Source organism: Papaver somniferum, unplaced genomic scaffold (assembly GCF_003573695.1).
Source record: "Papaver somniferum cultivar HN1 unplaced genomic scaffold, ASM357369v1 unplaced-scaffold_35, whole genome shotgun sequence".
In the NCBI taxonomy this organism is placed as follows: Eukaryota; Viridiplantae; Streptophyta; class Magnoliopsida; order Ranunculales; family Papaveraceae; genus Papaver; species Papaver somniferum.
Window position 1 is genome coordinate 727,032 of NW_020645971.1, and position 19,793 is coordinate 746,824.

The window sequence follows — 19,793 nt, forward strand, 5'->3', positions numbered from 1 at the left end:
ACTGTTTCAACCTAAAAAGGTTTAGAGTATCATCCTAAATATCTCATAATTAACTTCAAAAGATGAAGTCTCAAGAATGCAAGAAATCAAAGAGTATTATTTTTTTATTTTATACTAGGTATCACCGGGGCCGTAAGGCCCCGGTGATACCTTTCCTTTTAGGATTAAGTGTATATACCTTATTTCTTTTCTATATTCCATTACATTAGATAAGATTACAACTCAGTTAGTGTGTCCAAAATGTTTTAAAAAGACTATAACTTATTCAATTATACGATAAATAACTTATATATATATCTCACTTCAGGATACACTTTCTAACCGTGTCGAAGAGAACTGGATCGGTTTCCTCATTGGGAAATTCTGCTGAAACAAATTTATCGACTTGCTCCACTGTGCGTATTTTTTCTGATTTTTGTAAGAATATTAATGCATGCATGTGCGGCAGACCTCTTTTCTGGAATTAGATTGTGTGTACGTGGCCTACAACTTCTCCAAAAACTTTCTTTTTAATTATTTCATCCATCAATGCCTTTCTTTTTAATTCAAAAACACGTGCAACTAAATCAGGACGATCAGATGCATATTGGTATTCTGAAAGCTCATCTTTGATTTCTGGCCAGTTCGGATTTGCAGTCATTGTTAGAAAAATATCTGGATGATGGTTAAAACGTGTTATTTCCATAGAATCTTGATAGATTTCAAACATGTGTCTTGGACCCCCAATGAATGAAGATGGTAGAATGCATGGTTTACCTCCCTCGTTAGGCTTTAATCCCGCATTTTTAATTTCTTTTATTTCAGAGTACTGGTCTGCGCGTTGTTTCCCTTAGTTAAATCTCAAAAAATCTAAACGACTTTGCTCAGTAGAAGCCCACGAATCTACTAAAAAATCCTGGAAAAGTTTTCCTGCTCTTAAGATTGTTGAATACTCTGATTTCCGCTGAAAAATACGATAACTGGAGTACTACATTTGTCTCAAAGATACATCTGTATACGTTTTTGTATCGACATCCTACTGATTGAGATCTATGCTCCAACCTAGTTCCCCTTACGGAAATAATAGAACATAATGCAGAGGTAGATATGCAGGGTGATACTCATCTATTCTTGTGTAGCCATGCTCTGCTCTTAGGTGTAATAGAATATCATGTGGACCCGTTATTTTGCTTTATTTTTCCGATATGATTACAAGCACTTCTTCTGCAGTCGGTAGATTATAACGTCTTTCATCAGTTGTCTCATTGTAATGCAAAGAAACCTGAATGGTCTTCTCAAGTGATTCATTTTTTTAATATCTCATATGCATGATGAAACTTCGGATAGAAAATATTATGCTGCAACAGAGTATCCTGAATTATCTTAAGAGTATCTTTATTTAAAAACTGATTCCTGGTTTCCCTTATAGATAATTCATGAGACGGATCATATATGTAAAGCTGGGAGTACACAGGATCAACTCCTTCCTTTGACATCAGAGATCCAGACGTATGTCGTAATTCACCATGTATAGAAAAGCACCATGGACCTTTTCCTTTCGGGGCTCTTGTGTCATATTTGCATCGGAGACTGCTATATGCGTTTGCTGCATTATAATTTTTGATATTTTTACGGAAGTCGTTGGACCCTTCGAGTAATTCTCTTATAGACGTTGGGGGTTCACGCAGTGGTGGTAAACGAACTTTTCCTTTGTGACAACATGTGACAAATTTAGGTTGCTTGAGGGAAGAAGCTGGAAGTTCCTTGATCAAATATAAGGTACAATATTTGATTCTTTCCGGCCCTCAAGAAGACTAAATTTGATTGATTCTTTCCGGCGCCTCTCTTGTTGAGCCAATCAGAGCCTTTCCTGTAAATTTATGGTAAGGGTTTCATAAACTTATTATTGTACATTAAATAAATAGAGATTCTTTGTAAGATAAGTCAGTACTTTGCTTCTTTGAATTACAAATTGGTTATGTTGTGCATCACTGATTGAGTCCTCAATTATCTGTCAATAAAAAATTAAACGAAAACAATTCAGAGTAATGTCCAATATATCTTAGTTTATAAGGTATACTTGTTTAATTCTTCAGTTACATGATAATAACTTGGTTTTGATACTTGACATATAGGTTGAAGAAGAGTTTGTGGTAGCCTTATACCAATACTTGCTGCTGGAGTTTGTGGTGGTCTGAAATCAGGGTGATTAAAAAGCATACCAATAATATACATGTGTGAACGAATCTGAAATATTTTGTAAAATCTAATGATCATACCAAAGCATACCAATAATATACATGTGTAAACGAATCTGAAATATTTTGTAAAATATAATAGTCATACCTCATATTTTCCTGAATATTTCAATCAATGAAACTTGTTACGTTATTTCAGTTTCAGTGGTACTGAACGATAGGTTTGCAGAATATTCAAGAGAAAGCTTGTTTTGTTATTTAAATTTCAATGGAATTCATGGTATTTATTATCCTTGAAATCGCATATATTAAGAAAAGTTTTTTCTATTAGGAATTTTTGTTGGATTAGGAAAGGGAATACTTCTTAGCGGTGTCCGGGAAGTAAAGTCGAGCAAAATAGAGGAGAGATCAGGGTTTTGGATGTCCTGGGAGACTGTCGTAGGATTTTATTTTCTACATTGAATGCGGGTATTGCAATGATTTAGGATATTCGGCTAAGTTACAAATCTATTTACAACATAGTTTGGTTAGAGTCGAGTCGGGCAAGGTATAATTAATGCCATTCAAATTTCCGGACGATCTCGACCACTCTTTAACCCACATACATACACACCACCTTTTCTTAAAAAATTGAAGGACTGTAAACTAAAACATCAAATTGTTTACAAAGATTTTAAGCATGATTGATAAAAGTAAGCATTTTCTTCGCAAACAATTGCAGGTTCAGGCTCATGTTTCTGCATTGATTCCACTACACACGTAACACACCACACTCCGTACATTGTAATTTAACCAACTGAACATCATCAAAAATTTGAGCTAAGAGAACATCATCAAAAATTTGAGACACAAATCACTTCAGGAAAGTTTCAACTGAAACTGAGTGAGAAATTGGAAGATTTTCCACCGGTGAAGATGAAGAAGAATATAAGGTCGCCATTAATCAATCAATTTCCATACAATGAAGGAAAAAAACCCAACAAATTTCAATACCTAACCGGTTTGCTGCATCAATATGATTACAACAACCCTAAAAATCTTCACATATTTCTGATTCGACTTTGACCCGGAAGAAAACCTGAGAAAAATCAACAAACTGCAAATCAAAAACACGGGCAAATAAAAATTTAAGGTTTTCAGGTGAGAGGAAAAGTATTTTAGAGAGGAAAAAAAGGGAGAATTAGGTTAGAAAATCCTTTTGTTTCAGAGAGAGAAGCTTATTTTAGAGCTCGAGATATCACCCCACCCTATTTCTGTTGACCGTCCAATCTTAAAACTCCATCCAGATGACTGGGACCGTCGGATGGGTCTTTCGGATCAATCCTGACCGTCCTATGACTCTGAAATCTTAAAGTCAAAGTGCATGTATTTTTATGACCATGTCCTCTTGGAGTGTTTCCCCGTGGACAAATGTAAGAACGTCTCTAGGAAATTAATCAGGCGATACAATCATTGTCCCTTTCTAGAGCAGCGTCAATTGCATCAAAGCCCCTTGTCTTTCCTCCTATAATAGACCGTCATCAAAGGTTAAATTAAGTTCAGCTGTTGCATAATGCATATGTCTACATTTTAGTTTAGATCAATACAATTTTTGTGAATACAATATCAACTAAGGAAGAATCTGCAGAGGGGCCAGAATTAAGGTTATTTGCATTATTTGCACTCAAACCTACCAATTACACGAAACTCATATGAAAAAGATAAACCACACACTCAAATTAAGCCTAACCCACAAACCCAAATCTAATTAAAATACCAAATTATACGTAAATCTAATTCAATTTGATCTCTTATTACACAATAGTGATCATTGTCCTAAAATTTGAACAGATTCTTATAAGAACCGTTGGTGGCTGAGAAGTACGACTAAAAACCCCTTGAAATTGATAAATCCAGAAAACCTTAACTGCCCAAACCTAAAATCCTAAATTGCAACAATCTTACGTATCTAATATGCTGGCTTGTAACACAACAATAAGGGAATTTCTTGTGAAACAGATTGCAATTTGGTGCATACTAATTGAACGTAATTGAACCACCTGATTGGGTACAGTAAAAAAACATTCAGGCTTCATTGTTATCTCATAGTATGTTCCTGAAGGTTACCCACCCTTTATCACAGGCACATCCAATAGGAGCAACTTCTGATACCTGTAAAACAAAGCTAATAAATCATCAAGATTTTTAGGAGCAATAAAAGCAATATTAGCAATAAGCACCGAAAACTAATAAGGGAGAAAATACTATTGAAATCAATATTTATTGGAAATCAATATCATAAAACTAATAAGTTGGAGTAACTAATAATTGATAAATCAGTGTTTAAACAAATAAGTTTGAGCTTAAAACCCTAGAAATTGATAAACCTATAAAACCTAATATCATAAATTGCAGAAATCTCATAAATCATGGTTTGCTGCAATGGATTTCGGGATCGATACCTTTTCAATTTGAGGATTTTAACCTAGAAAATTTAGAATCCTTACCAATTTCTCAAATTATATCACCAAACTAATTTAGAGATCAGGATAGTCGATGGCTTCATGCAATCCAAGTTGATTTGATATTAGCGAAAGAAAGGGTTATAAAAGAAATCCCCGATAACTGCTCCTCCAATAGTATTGATGGTTATAACAACTTCTTTCAAGCAAAGAACCTTGAACCCCTCTTTTTGATTCAACATCAAACCATGCGATGAATAAGATGAAACAATCGAAACTGAGAACTGAGAGCAAAGTAACAGAGAAAGACTGAATTCATCTTCTTCCTTCTGGGTTTAGTGTTTGTAGAAAACTGAGAGCAAAGTAAGAATTCAGACGGGGAAACAACCGATATTAGGGTTGAAAAGAAATAAAGAAGCCGAAATTTTTTGACCCGTATCCCACTCCGTAACATTACTGAAATTTTCTGACCGTCCAAGCCGAAAACACGATCTGGATGATCCCCGACCACAGGATGATATTTCCAGCTAAATCCTGACCATCTAATGACTCTCAAATCCCAGAGTCAAACACCACCTTTTTTTTATAACTATGATGCAAACCAAACATGCTTAACTACTCCTCCGCACTTAAACTCAACATTGTCCTCAATGTTCAAAACCCAAAATTCTAATTTCTGACATAACAGCCCTGAAAAACTCAAAAACTGTACCAATGGGTAGGGAACTAGGAAAAACATCATAAACTAAAGTTGTTCTCCTAATTCTTTTATATAATGTGTCAAAAGGGCATAATGTTTTGATAAACTTTCTGACTTTTATGGCCTCCGGACTGACTGACATGCAATCTGAAAAAGTTCTGGAAAAATACCAAAACTCAAATGTCCAGGCCTATCGCTCCAACTTAACAGACTCCGAATTCAGATTTTACTTTTGCAAAATAAAGGTGAGTCTGTCCTCTTTAAAAGTTGGGGTCAACCACTCAAATCGGACTCTGTATGAAGTCTAGAGAGCTATTTTCGTGACAACTGCGCAGTCAGAATTTTCTGACAAGAATTCGTCAAAACTTTCATTATAGATATAGGACTTTGTAAAATCTCATTATTTAGCCATTTTTCGTCTGCTTCAACCGTAATCTCAGCATCATTATAATCCTTGGATAGCTCAATTGGGTCTTCCACAAAATCAATCAATTTGGTTTCATTCTCAATCTCAATCTCTTCAACAATCTCGTAATCAGAATCAGAATCCTCTCCTAAAAATTCTAGTTCATTAATGCAACTCATAATATCTCCATTTGAGTATGTTACACCATTTATAACAATATATATGTCATACCCAATCTCCTCCTTTTGAATGGGCGAATGATCAATATAAAGATCCGGAGTTGGAATAATCGTACCATTGTTGCAAGGACTTTGAAGAGGTTGTTCATCTTCATCAGAATCGTTGTCAACCTAAAAATTGTCAACATCCCATCGACGTTCGAATTCCATGTCTATGGTCTTGTTAATTTCGTCAAGAGTCTCTTGGGATGCACCAGCTTCTTCCAGTTGTTTGTATCGCGCATATAGTTTTCTGATGTTAACACGCTTTCCACCATTATGCACAATATCCTCTTTCTTTTGGAAAAAGTGAAGGAAAAACACGATGAAGAGGAGTAGGTCTTGATTCAATATCATAACTTTTTAGTTCCAAACTCTCTGTCATCTGCACATTACTAGAAAACAATTGATCAGAAACATAACTATCCTTCCATCCTCGTGATTGTTCACTTACATGCCCGTCATAAGGTTGTTGATATTATGAGAATATCCATAAGGTTTCGTGGGATATTGATCATAGCCAAAAGACTGGTTTTGATTATACCCATAGGATGGTTGGTAGTTTTCATAAGAATGAGATTGAAAACCATATTGATTACCACTGTTATATGTGTAATCTTGTTCTCCGTACATGTTATTTCCATATGGAAACATGACGATTCACAAGAAAAAAAGAGAAAATAAAAACAAAAATCTAAAAACAAATAACAAAAAACAAATAAGCTAAACAAATAACAAATCAATTAACAACTGCTCCCCCGTATCGGAGCCAAAATTTGATGGGATGTCGTAGGCTCAACAAATTAATAAAGATATTTCCCACTAATTAACTGGTAATATAGTGGTAGTAAGAGATCGTTCCCACAGAGACTTGTGTAATGATAGGTTATTTGTATTAGCAAAATAAAGTAAATCACAAAGGGGGGTTTTGGTTGTAAGATAAATAAAAAGACAATAAGAAGAAAGGGATGATTAGGGAATCCTTCGCCGTTACCAAGCGTTAACAGGATTAAAATACTTATTTATCGTTCGTAAAAAACCATTCATCAGCAACCGTAGAATAGCAGCTAGATCAGTGTTATCTCCAAAACTCCTTCAATCACTGGATACAGAAGTTCTCAACTACCAGATTCTATCCAACGAACCACCAAGTAGTAGATCACTCAATGTGTAATCCAATCGACGCCTTAAGCTTTGTGAATTTAGGTTGATCCCAGTATTTAAACTCTTAGATCAAGGTTTGTTTGCTGGTGTTGTTTTCACATAAAATTTCTCAACAGAATCCCTCTACGAGGTCTCGTGATTTCTACTTGCGTAGAGAGTTAATTGACGATTACTTATCTCGTAACTTCTACTAGCAATAGAACAATCAATAGACTAATCTAGTATGCATCCAAAATCAATATAAAAATCACTCATAAACCCTAGATATGGTAAATACAAACGATGATGATTAAAACCTCAAATAGACTTGTATTATTAATAAAGCTTCACGCTTAGAACATTGAATTCATCCTTAATCAACAAAGGATTTAACTATTCATATTACAAAGAAGATGTATAATGGTGGTTTCCCCCTAAAGGGGTAAACCCTAGGTTTTGATATAGAACTTGTGATATGAGATTATCTGATGATATATTGAAGGCCTAATACCTATTTTTATAGGTTTACATTGATTGGCCATCAAGTATCTAGTTCGGTTCAAGAACCTCACGCGAAAATACGAAATAAGGATCCTAACCATGAGTTTAGACCATCACAAGTATGCATACCCATTTTTATACTTGTTAAGTATGTGTACCTCAAATTCCAGCATAAATTTTTGGAACTAAGGTATACGTACCCGTTTGCATATTTTATTGTCTTCGGTATTCGATAAAAAGCTTGTTTGGCCACAACATCTTCGTACGAACACGGAATGACCTCATTCTTTTTGCATTCTTTTTATCTTTCAGTTCTATTCAAGATGGTAATAATAAATCCTTAATTTGAATGCCTTAAGATTGGTCTTTGGCCCATCTCTTGATTTTGAGTGTTTTGCTCCTTTTCGTCACACTTCTTCCTCTTCTCTTGGACTTTGGCACTTGGATACTTGGAATACTTATCTTATTAGCTCTTTTCAGCACTTTGTAGTTCCTTTTTGGATGATTCACCTAATAGAGGAAAATAAGAGAAAACAAGAGTAATAATACGAATATATGCAAGAATAATAGCTTAAACAAGTATGGAATGGACACTAAAATCATATGAATTTTGCACTTACCAGTAGAAAAAGTCTCTGGATTTTCAACGAACTTCGTCAAGGTATTGATCAATACAAGGAAGAAAGGTATAAATAAGAATTTTATTTTTAAAGCAATAACTATTCTAATATGCCTGTGGTGTGTAATCATAATTATGTTGAAAAAGGCCAATCTTTGGGCAGTTTTGTTGAAAATTGTGTAGCTAACTTAATTCTTGATCTTAATAATGATCATTTGCCTATTCAAAGGGATGAGTTTGTGATTAGCAACACTAAATTCAACGACAACCAATCTTATGTTAACTATGAAAGTGACGACGATTACGAAGATACATCGCTTGAACCAATTCATGGTGACATACCCTAAAGGTGTACCATGGAATATTTTTGGGATCAAGATGAAAGACAAAGAGGAATATGATGACACTAGTGTAGCTTACTCAAGCATTGATCTTGACAATGATCAAGAACCTATTCAAAAGGTAGAGCTTGAGGATGATGCAATGAGTATTCAGAAAAAGTTCCTTATGGACAAAATTGCATCCGCAAAAGAGTATGTGCCTTGCAACAAAGAGGAGTTTGTTGAGAATGAAACCGACATGATTAATATTGTGGAACACCCAATTGAGATTGCAAATGATTGTAATGAAGATGTTGATGTCAAGACTTTGGTTAAGGCAGAAAAGGACGAAGAATGGTTGCAAGGTTTGATAGAGGACCATGATATACAAAAGGTGAATAATTTTCTTGAATTTTTCAAGGATGAAGAGGATTCCGAGCTACAAGAGATTGTGCTAGGTTTGTTTAACCATTTGAATATTGATTCTTCTCCTTTACCTCTTATTTGATTGGATGTATGTGCTTCGAGAATATTGTTGAATGACTTTGTTTCTCGTTATCCTCCATTATAAATACTTAATTCTCATACTATGCATGTTTCAGAACAAGAAACTGTAGAAGTTCCCGAATTTTATGTTCTTTATACACTTACAAGTATAGACAAGAATAAGTGTGGGGAGGAACTTTTGTCGGTCGATATCTTCGTTTCTGTTTTATATTACTAATATTTGTGTGAAACTAGCGTTTGTAAAACAGGTTCCATGGGTGGATCCCATACTTTTCAGATTGTTGGTGTATGGGGAATTCGTCTTGCAAGTCGGGCTGACGACTTTAAACCAAGCGCTGCATGGGAGGCAACCCATTGGTTTTGTATCTCTTATATTTTATTTTTTTTCTTGTCATGTTTTTATTTTATTTTATTTTCTGATTTCTGATTTTTTGTTGCATATCATGTTAGGAATTTCCCACCTTAAATTTTACTTTGAATGACTAAATTTACATTGAGGACAATGTAAAGTTTAAGTGTGTGGGAGTGTTTCTCATATAGAGTTTTTAGCCTTGTTAGTTTTCCCATGTGTATATATATATATATATATATATATATATATATATATATATATATATATATATATATATATATATATATATGACAAAATCCTAAGTCTAGAAACTTGTGCCTTACACTAATGGAAACATCATGTTTGTAGGAGTTGAGGAACCCAACAATAGAGTTTATTCATAAAAGGACAGAGCTCGGGGTGTTAGAAATAACATGATACTTGTCACCATATCTTGGAGTCGTCACCATATCACCTTCTGTTTTTATTTTTGCAAACTTTTTGTTTCTCTAAGTGATTTGGTGGGGTACAACATCGAATTGTTAGTGACCAGGATGAAGTAGACTAACTGAGTTACTAAAAAAACAGGACAATTAGACCAATCAGAGTATATATATATATGATAGATTGACACTTAGATAGCAATATGTATGTGTTCTCCCTGTCTATGTCGCCTAAACAAGCATGGAATGCAGGATCCATGGGAATTACCATGTAATCTGCTGAAAAGAAGCATGCGCTTGGATCCGAAAGATCTAATCATGTTGTCAATTCGAAGAAAAAAAAGGATTTTTTTTTAAAGTCGAAAAGAAAAAAAAAACGTTTATTATTATTATTGTTTTATTAATAAATCCACTGCTGGTTCCCTTGTATATGCCAGCTGAGTTGATCTAGAATTAGGGTTATTGACCGCTGGTTCCCTTGTATATGCCAGCTGTGTTGATATTAGAAATCAGACCAATATCTCAATCCATTAGGATCCATAGGTTTTATCTTGGCAGCGACCTTTAGACAGTTATGGGAAAAACCGTTCACCTTAGTCAACATTCGCAAAACATCGGTCTCCATATCCATGTTGTTAATCTATTCATGTGATTGTGGTTTGGTAGATTCCAAGTATTGTAGTTTTGTTCGGTTTTCTGAGTAGAGCTCTGTCACTTATATATGAATTTGGATCCGCATAAGGGTACTTCCTCCTGTAGTCATATTGAGATTACGTCAACTAAGGAGATTGCTTAGTGTCTTTCTTAAATTTTTCACAGGTAGATGGAGTTGGAAATATAGGTTTTGTGGGTATACCTCTTGTAAACCTTCAAGAGCTATAACTCGTCCATTAGGGACACCTAGGGGTTCAAAGGCTTGTTATACATGCTAAGTGTGACTGTATCCTCAACGAAACGGAGTTGTATGTTTTAGAATTAGTTTAGTTTGATTTTCTCTAGGATTAGAAAAGTCTAAGTATGGGGTAATTTGATAGGTGCCCTAAACACCTTATTTAATATCAAATGATTATGTTTTCTTTGCTATTTTTCTCGTAAATTATGTATTTTACATTCGTAAACAGAAGCAACAGAGCATAACTAAAACGTAACAGAACTTCACGATGAGCACTACTGGAATGTGTGTCATCCACATTGTCTCCAGTAGTTACTTATCCATGTTATGAGTTTGCATTGGTTCTTGATTCTTTGTTTTCTTATGTTCTATTTCTTTTGATTTTCTTTCTCTTCAAGAATTTGACAAGGCCATTACGGGAAAATATCAGCATCGTCGCTCTTCATTAACACTTCGACTACTTTTGCAAGTCATGGTTTGTGATTCTTGTATTTATTTTTTCTCTCCAAATAAGTGGTATTTGTCAATGGAAAGGTAATTTGAGTTAAGAATTATGAACCCTGGAGGACATTTGAATATGCATATCCATTTGTTGGGACATAACAAAACAGGGTCAGTGTAGTCTTAGCTGTAAAAATAATGATCCTGTGCTCTAGAATTTCCACAACTCGACCATAAACCCGTCAATGAGGTTTAGTTGCCCAGATAGGTTTAGCTGTAAATCACAAGATAAAAAAACAACTGGATGGACTTAAATTATAAATGCAAATGTAAGGCCTCCTGTTGTCATCTTTAAAGTTGACCAAAGTAATGAAGTCTAACTGTATTATATTGATAAGGTGGATCTTCATTTTTCCGGCCTCTATTCTTACATTGTAATCAATATTCTTGAATTTTGATACCCATATTGAGATGAAAAATATTCAAATGAGAGTGGGATGAAGATGAAATACCCTCCCTCACCCAAAGAAACAAAAATACAGTTTCCATTACGAACCAACTCATTAGAGTCCCTCGAAAAGAAATAATCATTTGGAAGAGGTAAGGTGGATCACAATTTTTTGGCTTCTTACTGACCGCAATGTGAGCATTTTCGACTTGGTGAGAGAAGGTCAAAATTTTTATTTTTTCCCCCCTTCTTCTTCTTCTTCTTCTTTTTGATTGACTGATGGGTAAAGAATTTTAGACTTAGCTCAGTGATATCATAAACCAATGACTTTATGACTTTACTGCAGATTAACCGGCTCAGGAAGCTCCACTTAACAATGGGATTTTAACGGCAAAGAAAACTTAAAGCTAATGTAAATATTTCGTCGCCATATTTCAACAGTTTGAAACTGAAACTGTAATGACAACATCATGGCAGAGTCGTTTTAAGACCTTTTTTTTTATTTTTAGAATAAGGCATTTCATTGAAAAACTAGCACTCTAAGGGAGGCACAATTACATCCGAAGTAGAGCCATCTAATATAGAGAAATGTGAGGTTCTCCTTATATTAAATTTATCTACTGCAAGTTGTACGATGCAATTCACATTATGAAGGGTTTTTTCCGATTGGAAATGTCGTTTTATTCATAGGAAATGTAATAAACCTGCTGATGAACTCGCTAAGTTCAGTAGGAAGTTTAATGTCACACAGGTTTGACATGATAAGCCTCCTAGTGTTTTGAGAACCTTCTATTGTTAGACAACACTTATTCTCCAGATTAATAAAAAATTTATGTGTTTGCATCAAAAAATAAAATAAAAAAGAAATTAAAGTTTTAGCATGTTTAGCAAGAACATCTGCTGCTTCATTTCCTAGTCTAGGTACAAAATGAAAACCCAAAAACTTATGGAAATCTCTAGTTAATATAGAAGCTTCATCTAAAAGAGCCTTGCTTCTCCAAAAGACCTCAGAATTCTTGCCTTGTAAGTAGTTGAACAAGCTTTTGCAATCCCCTTCGATGCTGAAATTTTCGATGTTTTTTTTCTTTTGCCCATAATGCTGCCTGGAACACTCCTACTGTTTCTGCTTCTTGTGGGTCTGGTGCGATTGATGGTCCTGCTCTGCCTCCTTCAAAGGTTCCTACAACATTTCTCAAAATTAAGGCAAAGCTAAATGGGATTATAGCTGAGTCCCAAGCCGCATCAATGTTAATCTTTAGTGTGTTATTCTCTGGGGCCATCCAAGTTGGTTTGGTTTGGGTTTTGCTGTATTTTTATGTTGCTCTACCTGTTTGCCTTTTCTAGTCCAAAAAATAACAGAGCTTGGGATAATTACAATTGTAATGTTTGCCCATATCAAGCATGAGTGCAACAAGTAACATCTTCCCACATTTATTGTGTCCTGCCCCACATTCCCATGCCCAAACAAAAACACCTTCCCTCTCTTCCTGCTGTCTTTCCACCTGTCATTTGCCACAAATAGTCGTTTTGATATCTCAGTGTCCTCCGACTCTTGCTTTAGTAGACGTTTATATGGAAGAATCAAAATAGCATTTTCTCACACACTTCAAAGTTAGGGTTTTGAGGTGGCTCTCTCTCCGTGGTACAATTACAAATAAGGGTCTCCTCTCTCTCCCTCTCTTTCAGTCTCTTGGACATTCTACTAATGATTCCAGGGCTTGTAATTTCTCTACTACAGTTTTGAAGTCTGAACCTCATACATTTTCATTTTCTTGCTCTTTTTATTGTGTTTCTAGCAGTGATTATCTCAGAGAGGAAGCTCTGTTTTGTACAAGCTGATATGAAATCAAGCCAGACTACTTCTCTTAAAAGAAGATTTCACCAATCCAGCTCTAATGGTAAGCGTTTTTGCTAGGTTGGGGTGTTTTCAGAATGAAAATGTTCATTTATTACTAGAAATAGGAATGTTTGGGGTTTTATTTTTAGTATGTTGTGATTTCGGTGTTGTGTTGCTACACCATGAAAATTTCATATGCACATGTAGGTTATCAACTTCGAATGCGGCTTGAAAGTTGAAATGAGTTAATTTTTTAACGTGTTTGCTAATGAATAAACACCCCGGAGGCTACTTGTATACCATTAATGTATATGGGTCAGGATTAGTTTACAAGTTACAGAAATTACTGAATGTGTACTTAGTTAGTCTCAGTTAACCTTCTTAGATGCCTCGGCAATTGTCATTACCCACTTTTCAAAAAGATTTTCTCTGTGATATATTTCTCAAACTTTATGTTTGTGGATTCTCATTGTTTTCATTTTTATGGTTTTGCTGATCAAACAGATAAAGGTTCAAGAAGAAAAACTGATGCTGTTGATCATTCTGACCCATTCTCAATACCGAATTTGAAGGAAGAATTGGATAAAGATAGATATGGTAGTGTCACAAAGGATATTGAAGCTCTCCTTGCTAGGAAAAGGGAGTTATTCAGTCCTCTTCAGGAGATATATTTTGGTCATACTGTAAAATCTGCGGCAGAATCTCCAATAAGTGGCTTAGATGGAAACATTAACTTGGCATGTCAAAGCACTATTGATTTGGATAGTGAAAACGAGGTTGATGTTCCAGCAGCTATTTGTGCTGAAAGAACGCAAACGCACAGCAGTCGGGGTATTTTCCTCATGCCAAGAAGTAATAATGCACTGGTAACGTTTTGCACAGATGCAGAAAATGGAGACCAGATTGTACAGAAGCCTGATTACAGCCATGATCCCAATCACCGTTGCCTTCAGATGTCTAGTACTGAACAACAAGTAGGATCGCAAATCCAGACTCGATACCATGCAAAACAAGAGCACGGAAGGAATTCCACCACTCAAAGTGATAATCAAGGGATTGAACCTGTTGGAGCACAGAAAAAGCCTCATTACGACTCCCAGTCTATCTTTTTGAAGAAGCCAGATGGCGAAAACCCAGCAAAAGATGTACTTGTAAGTGTTTTAGTAGTTTTGAGTTGGCATACCTGATTTTTCTGCATTTTTTGCCTGCAATTAGCATCTTATGATCCATGAAAGTAGAATTTATTTTAAGGTATTGAAATTGTGTATTGTCATAAATTCTTTTCCTACTGTCTGCTTACGGGTTTTCAAGCCTTACGATGAAAGCAATACAGCTCATTTTTGTTCTATGAAAAACAAGTAGTATCAACCACAAGGTTTCTAGTTTTCTGTAGATTACCTATTACCTTTTCTCATTACTTTTCACTAGCTGGACTTGTCCATTAGTGCAGTGGGAAAGGTAAGGGACAAAACAGTGTCCTTAACTGAAAAATGATGAGTGCTATCATGATTATATTCAGGGAAGTGATCAGCGAAATAGAAAAGTTGAGAAAGAAGGGGATCGAGGTAATTGTGGCGAAACACCAATTGAGAAATCAAAAGGTGTATACGTTGGTGTTCAAGATGATCTAATGAGCAGCTCTCAGAGGAGTGGTCATAGCGGTGAAGATGATGGGCTAGGAGAGATATGGAAGGAGATGTCTTTAGCAATAGAGTGTTCCAAGGTACTTCTTGTTATTAAATATTAAAATAGCAGCTTTTATATCTAGCATTATCTGTCTCATTTGTTAATCTAACTTCACTTTAGAGCATTCCCATTGAGACGATTATATCATAACTTTTGGTGACTTGAGATGAAAAGGTAAGCTTCTTTACTCTCCAGCTCGGAATATTGCATCTCACATCTTTTTCCATGGCGGTAGTCGTAGAACGAAGCCTAGCCTTTCCTTTTGTTGCTTGTTGTGTCTGGTACTGTGCTCCGGTAGCTACTAGTCTCTGAACCCCGACTAATTGTGCAAGACCACATGTGGTAAATCATGGCTGTCTCCTCCCTCCCTTTCATGAGAACTACCCTTCCATTTTTTGCCTCACTTTGAATGCTGCGTTGTGGTTCCATCAGCACTTTGATATGGTTGGTGTATGGCACCTATATGAGTATCGGGAGAAACCTAAGTTCCATTCAGTCTATTTGGTGGTGGATTACTTATAAGGCACCTACATGAGTTTGACTATTGGTGGATCATAATAATTAATTTACCAGCATGTTCAACTAGATATTTGCAAATTCTCCTGTTGATTTCACTTGAGTATTGGACCTGTTGATTTCCTAAAGTCTGACAGTCTTTAGGTGAGCAGAACGTGGAGGCTCTATTTAGGCAAGGGTTAAATAAAATTTGTAAAACTTGTACCGATCATATTGGAAATATAATATACTTTTATGTTGCCTTCTTTCGATAGGATTCTTCCTTGCCCCTGAGTACTGCTATTGAACATACTGCGGCAGAAGAGGAGGGAGAAGAAGAATGTGAACACTCTTTTATTCTCAAGGATGATCTGGGGTATTTTTGTAGGATATGTGGAGTGGTTGAAAAACGCATTGAACAAATAATTGACTTCCAGTGGGGAAAGGTATGTATCTGCACTGCTGCCTGTAATTCTCTCATGATTTAGCTTAAATTGCTCATGGGTTCGCTAATCTTTTGCTTAATATCAATTATTTTAGCTACCTCGTTCATCGATAACTTTTTTTTTTGCTCGATCAAACAAAATCTTTCACTGATAGCAAAAGAGAAGTGACTCCCACAATCTAGGAGTCACAACTAAAAATAAAACCTCAAAAAAGGATCAAAGCCAATATACCTGCGGATCACCTTAGCAACAAAACAAACACAATAAAACTATAATTAACAGAGTCGTGTCCCCTAGCTTTTATTTGTTTGTTAATGGTCCTGACACGATGTAAGTACTGCCAGTTCTTTTCTGGATAACATACACACTTTGCTTATATCTTTCCTCTTTTCATCCAGGGACCAAAGACTACCAGATATAGTTACATGTCTCAGTCTCGTAATGTGAAGGATGGCAAACAAGTTGAAGGATCCAAGCTTACTGTTCAGAATTTAATGGATCAAGATTTTGGTGTAGCTGACATATCCGTGCATCCAAGGCACATGAAGCAAATGAAGCCTCATCAACTTGAAGGTTTCAACTTCTTGCTTGGGAATTTAGTATGCGATAGTCCAGGTGGTTGCATTTTGGCACACGCGCCAGGATCAGGAAAGACATTTATGGTTATAAGCTTTTTGCAAAGCTTCCTGGCCAAATACCCTGATGCCAGACCACTTGTAGTGTTACCCAAAGGAATCCTGGGTACTTGGAAGAGGGAGTTTAAAAGATGGCAGGTTGAAGATATCCCCTTGTATGACTTGTATAGTTCAAAAGTAGATAGTCGAGCAGAACAGTTGGCTGTCTTAAAACAATGGGTGGAACGCAGAGGAATCATGTTTGTTGGATATCAACAATTTGCAATCATCATATCCAATAGTACAAGCAGCACTGCTGCAGCAGCCTGCCATGAGATACTCCTTAAGGTTCCTACTTTACTTATTCTGGATGAGGGTCATACACCTAGGAACGAGAGCACAGATCTGCTCTATTCTCTTTCACAGGTTCAAACTCCTCGGAAGGTAGTATTATCTGGCACCTTATTTCAGAATCACGTGAAAGAAGTTTTTAACATTTTGAATCTTGTGCGTCCCAAATTTATGAAGCTAGATACATCGAAGGCTGCTGTGAGAAGGGTAATGAGCAGGGTTCAAATTGGTCCCAGAAAGCAGATTAATAAGAGTGGGGGAGCAGGCACACTGTTCTATGACTTAGTTGAAGAGACCCTAGAAAATGACCAAGATTTCCGAAGGAAAGTCACAGTGATACAAGACTTACGAGAGATGACAAGCAAGGTTTTACACTACTATAAAGGTGATTTTCTTGATGAACTTCCAGGTCTCGTAGATCTGACTGTAGTTCTCACTCTCAGCGCCAATCAGAAACTTGCAGTGCAAAAATTGAAAAAATTGGAGTACTTCAAGAGAAGTTCCATGGGGAGTGCAGTATATGTGCACCCTCAGTTGAAAGAATTCTCTGAGAGTTATGCCACCGGAGACAGAGGACAGATTAATGAAGCTAAGATTGATGAGCTACTTAGCAAACTAGATGTTGCCGACGGTGTCAAAGCAAAGTTTTTCTTGACTATTTTGGGGCTTTGTGAATCTGCTGAGGAAAAGCTGCTAGTTTTCAGTCAATATCGCCTTCCACTTAAATTTTTGGAAAGGCTAGTGGTGCAAACTAAGGGTTGGAGCCTTGGGAAGGAAATCTTTTGCATTTCGGGCGACTCTAGTCAAGACCAGAGAGAATTGTCAATGGATCGTTTCAACACTTCACAAGATGCAAAAGTCTTCTTTGGCTCCATAAAGGCATGTGGGGAGGGAATCTCTCTTGTCGGGGCATCTCGCTTACTGATTTTAGACATTCATCTCAATCCCTCAATTACTCGACAGGCTATTGGTCGTGCATTTCGACCTGGTCAAACAAAAAAAGTGTATGCTTATAGGTTGGTTGCAGCAGACTCACCCGAGGAGGAAGACCACGATATATGCTTCAGGAAGGAGTTAATTTCGAAGATGTGGTTTGAGTGGAGTGAGATATGTGGTTACCATGACTTTTCAATGGAAGAAGTTGATAAAAAGGACTTGGGTGATGCGTTCTGGAATAGCTGTTCCTTTGGTGAAGATGTGAAAGCTTTGTACAGAAGGTCAGTGGAGCTCCTCTATGTCCTCCGAGTATCTTTTTACTAAATAAATAGGGTCATCATCTTCTCTATGAATTTCAGGTGAACCTTCTTAAGGCCAGGGTGGAGCTGTTTTCTTACAATATGGTTGAAGATGTTGTGCTATGGAGGTCAGTTTTGGTATATAAATGTTACAAAATTATTTTTCTGGGTGAAACAATACTAGTGATTGTGTTACCTAGTTTCCCCTTCCTTTTGCAGGGCTTACTGGGGGTTTTGCTTATAGTTACTGTTAAGGGGTTTGTATGTCATGGTCCCCATGGATCTCTTTAGCACATACACAAAAACTTTAGCTGTTTCCTGGGAATTTCCTCATATGTAAATGAAATTGGATTAAGAGGAAGATGGCCAAAAAGAACAATGAATGATAGGATAAGCCGGATGTTATTAAGTTTGAAGTAGTTTCTTTTTTGTCGCACATCTGTTTAGATAGTGAACAGTGTTGTTCTGAAAACTATACTGCACCCATTTTGAAGGTTTACAGAAAGTCTATTAGGTTTGGATGTCCAATTAGAAAGACCTTATTAGGGTTCTAGACCAATAAGCTTAATAACTTGTGTGAAGAACCAAGAAAAATTGTAAGAACAGTAATCAAAAATATCGAAAGAAAAGTAAAATAACTTGAGTTTAGGTTTTTTTGATTAATAATCCAGTACGTAACTAAGCTAGTATTTATATCTAGCTTGACTTGTTACTCAAGTTGCAGTAATTAAGGAAACAACAATACTTAATAACTAAGCTAGATGAATTAAAGGCAACTGCCTATCTAAGGAAACAAGGAAATACTAAATAAAGAAAGAAGAGAGTAAGGTGGTGGTGCTGCAACATTCCATCCCGCCTGAAAAACGACTTGTCCTCAAGTCTGAAAGTCTGGAAAACGAATGATAAGTTCATCTGCATCTTCCCAAGTTGCATCATCAGTTGATCGATCTTTCCACTTGATAAGCCATCTAGTACCAGCAGGAAGTTGCATCATCAGTTGATCGATCTTTCCACTTGATAAGCCATCTAGTACCAGCAGCATTGCCCTTCTTGAATATCTTACGATCCAGTATCTTTTCAGGTTCCCATTTTTCATAATCCACGGTAGTTGGTAGATCAGCATTGACAATAGTTGAAGAGCCAAGTTTTAATTTTAACTGAGAAACATGGAAGACTGGATGTATGCGCCTAGTGATTGGTAATTCTAATCTGTAAGCCACCGTACCAATTTTCTCAATAATACGAAATGGTCCATAAAGTTTTGGAGATAGTTTAGAAAAAGACATGTCACGAACTGTTGTCTGGCGATAAGGTTGGAGACGAAGAAAAATCCAATCGTTAACAACAGAAGAACGTTCAGTTTTATGCTTGTCTGCATAATTTTTCATCCTAGCTTGAGCATCATGTAAGTTAGAGTAAAGAATTCTCAGAATATGACCTCTAGCTCTTGTCAATTCATCCACGGCATGCACCAGAGTTGTACCAGGTTGATAAGATGAAATTGTTGGTGGAGCACGACAGTACAAAGCTTGATAAGGAGTC

The 19,793-nt window shown here is 36.2% G+C and overlaps 1 protein-coding gene across 3 annotated transcripts; it reads left to right on the forward strand.

Moving 5' to 3' along the window:
- Positions 1-13,153: 13,153 nt before the first annotated feature.
- LOC113342319 (protein CHROMATIN REMODELING 35-like) lies at positions 13,154-18,723 on the forward strand. 3 transcript variants are annotated; one of them, XM_026586896.1, is made up of 8 exons: positions 13,154-13,247; positions 13,387-13,485; positions 13,929-14,575; positions 14,944-15,147; positions 15,881-16,051; positions 16,450-18,233; positions 18,312-18,379; positions 18,471-18,723. In XM_026586896.1, exons 2-7 carry the CDS (start codon positions 13,428-13,430, stop codon positions 18,313-18,315), a joined length of 2,868 nt encoding a protein of 955 aa, XP_026442681.1. In that variant the 5' UTR covers positions 13,154-13,247; positions 13,387-13,427; the 3' UTR covers positions 18,316-18,379; positions 18,471-18,723. The 3 variants fall into 3 exon arrangements, with proteins under 3 accessions (XP_026442681.1, XP_026442683.1, XP_026442682.1); XM_026586898.1 differs by having other exon boundaries at positions 13,163-13,229; XM_026586897.1 differs by lacking the exon at positions 13,154-13,247 and having other exon boundaries at positions 13,273-13,485.
- The last annotated feature ends 1,070 nt before the right edge of the window (positions 18,724-19,793 follow it).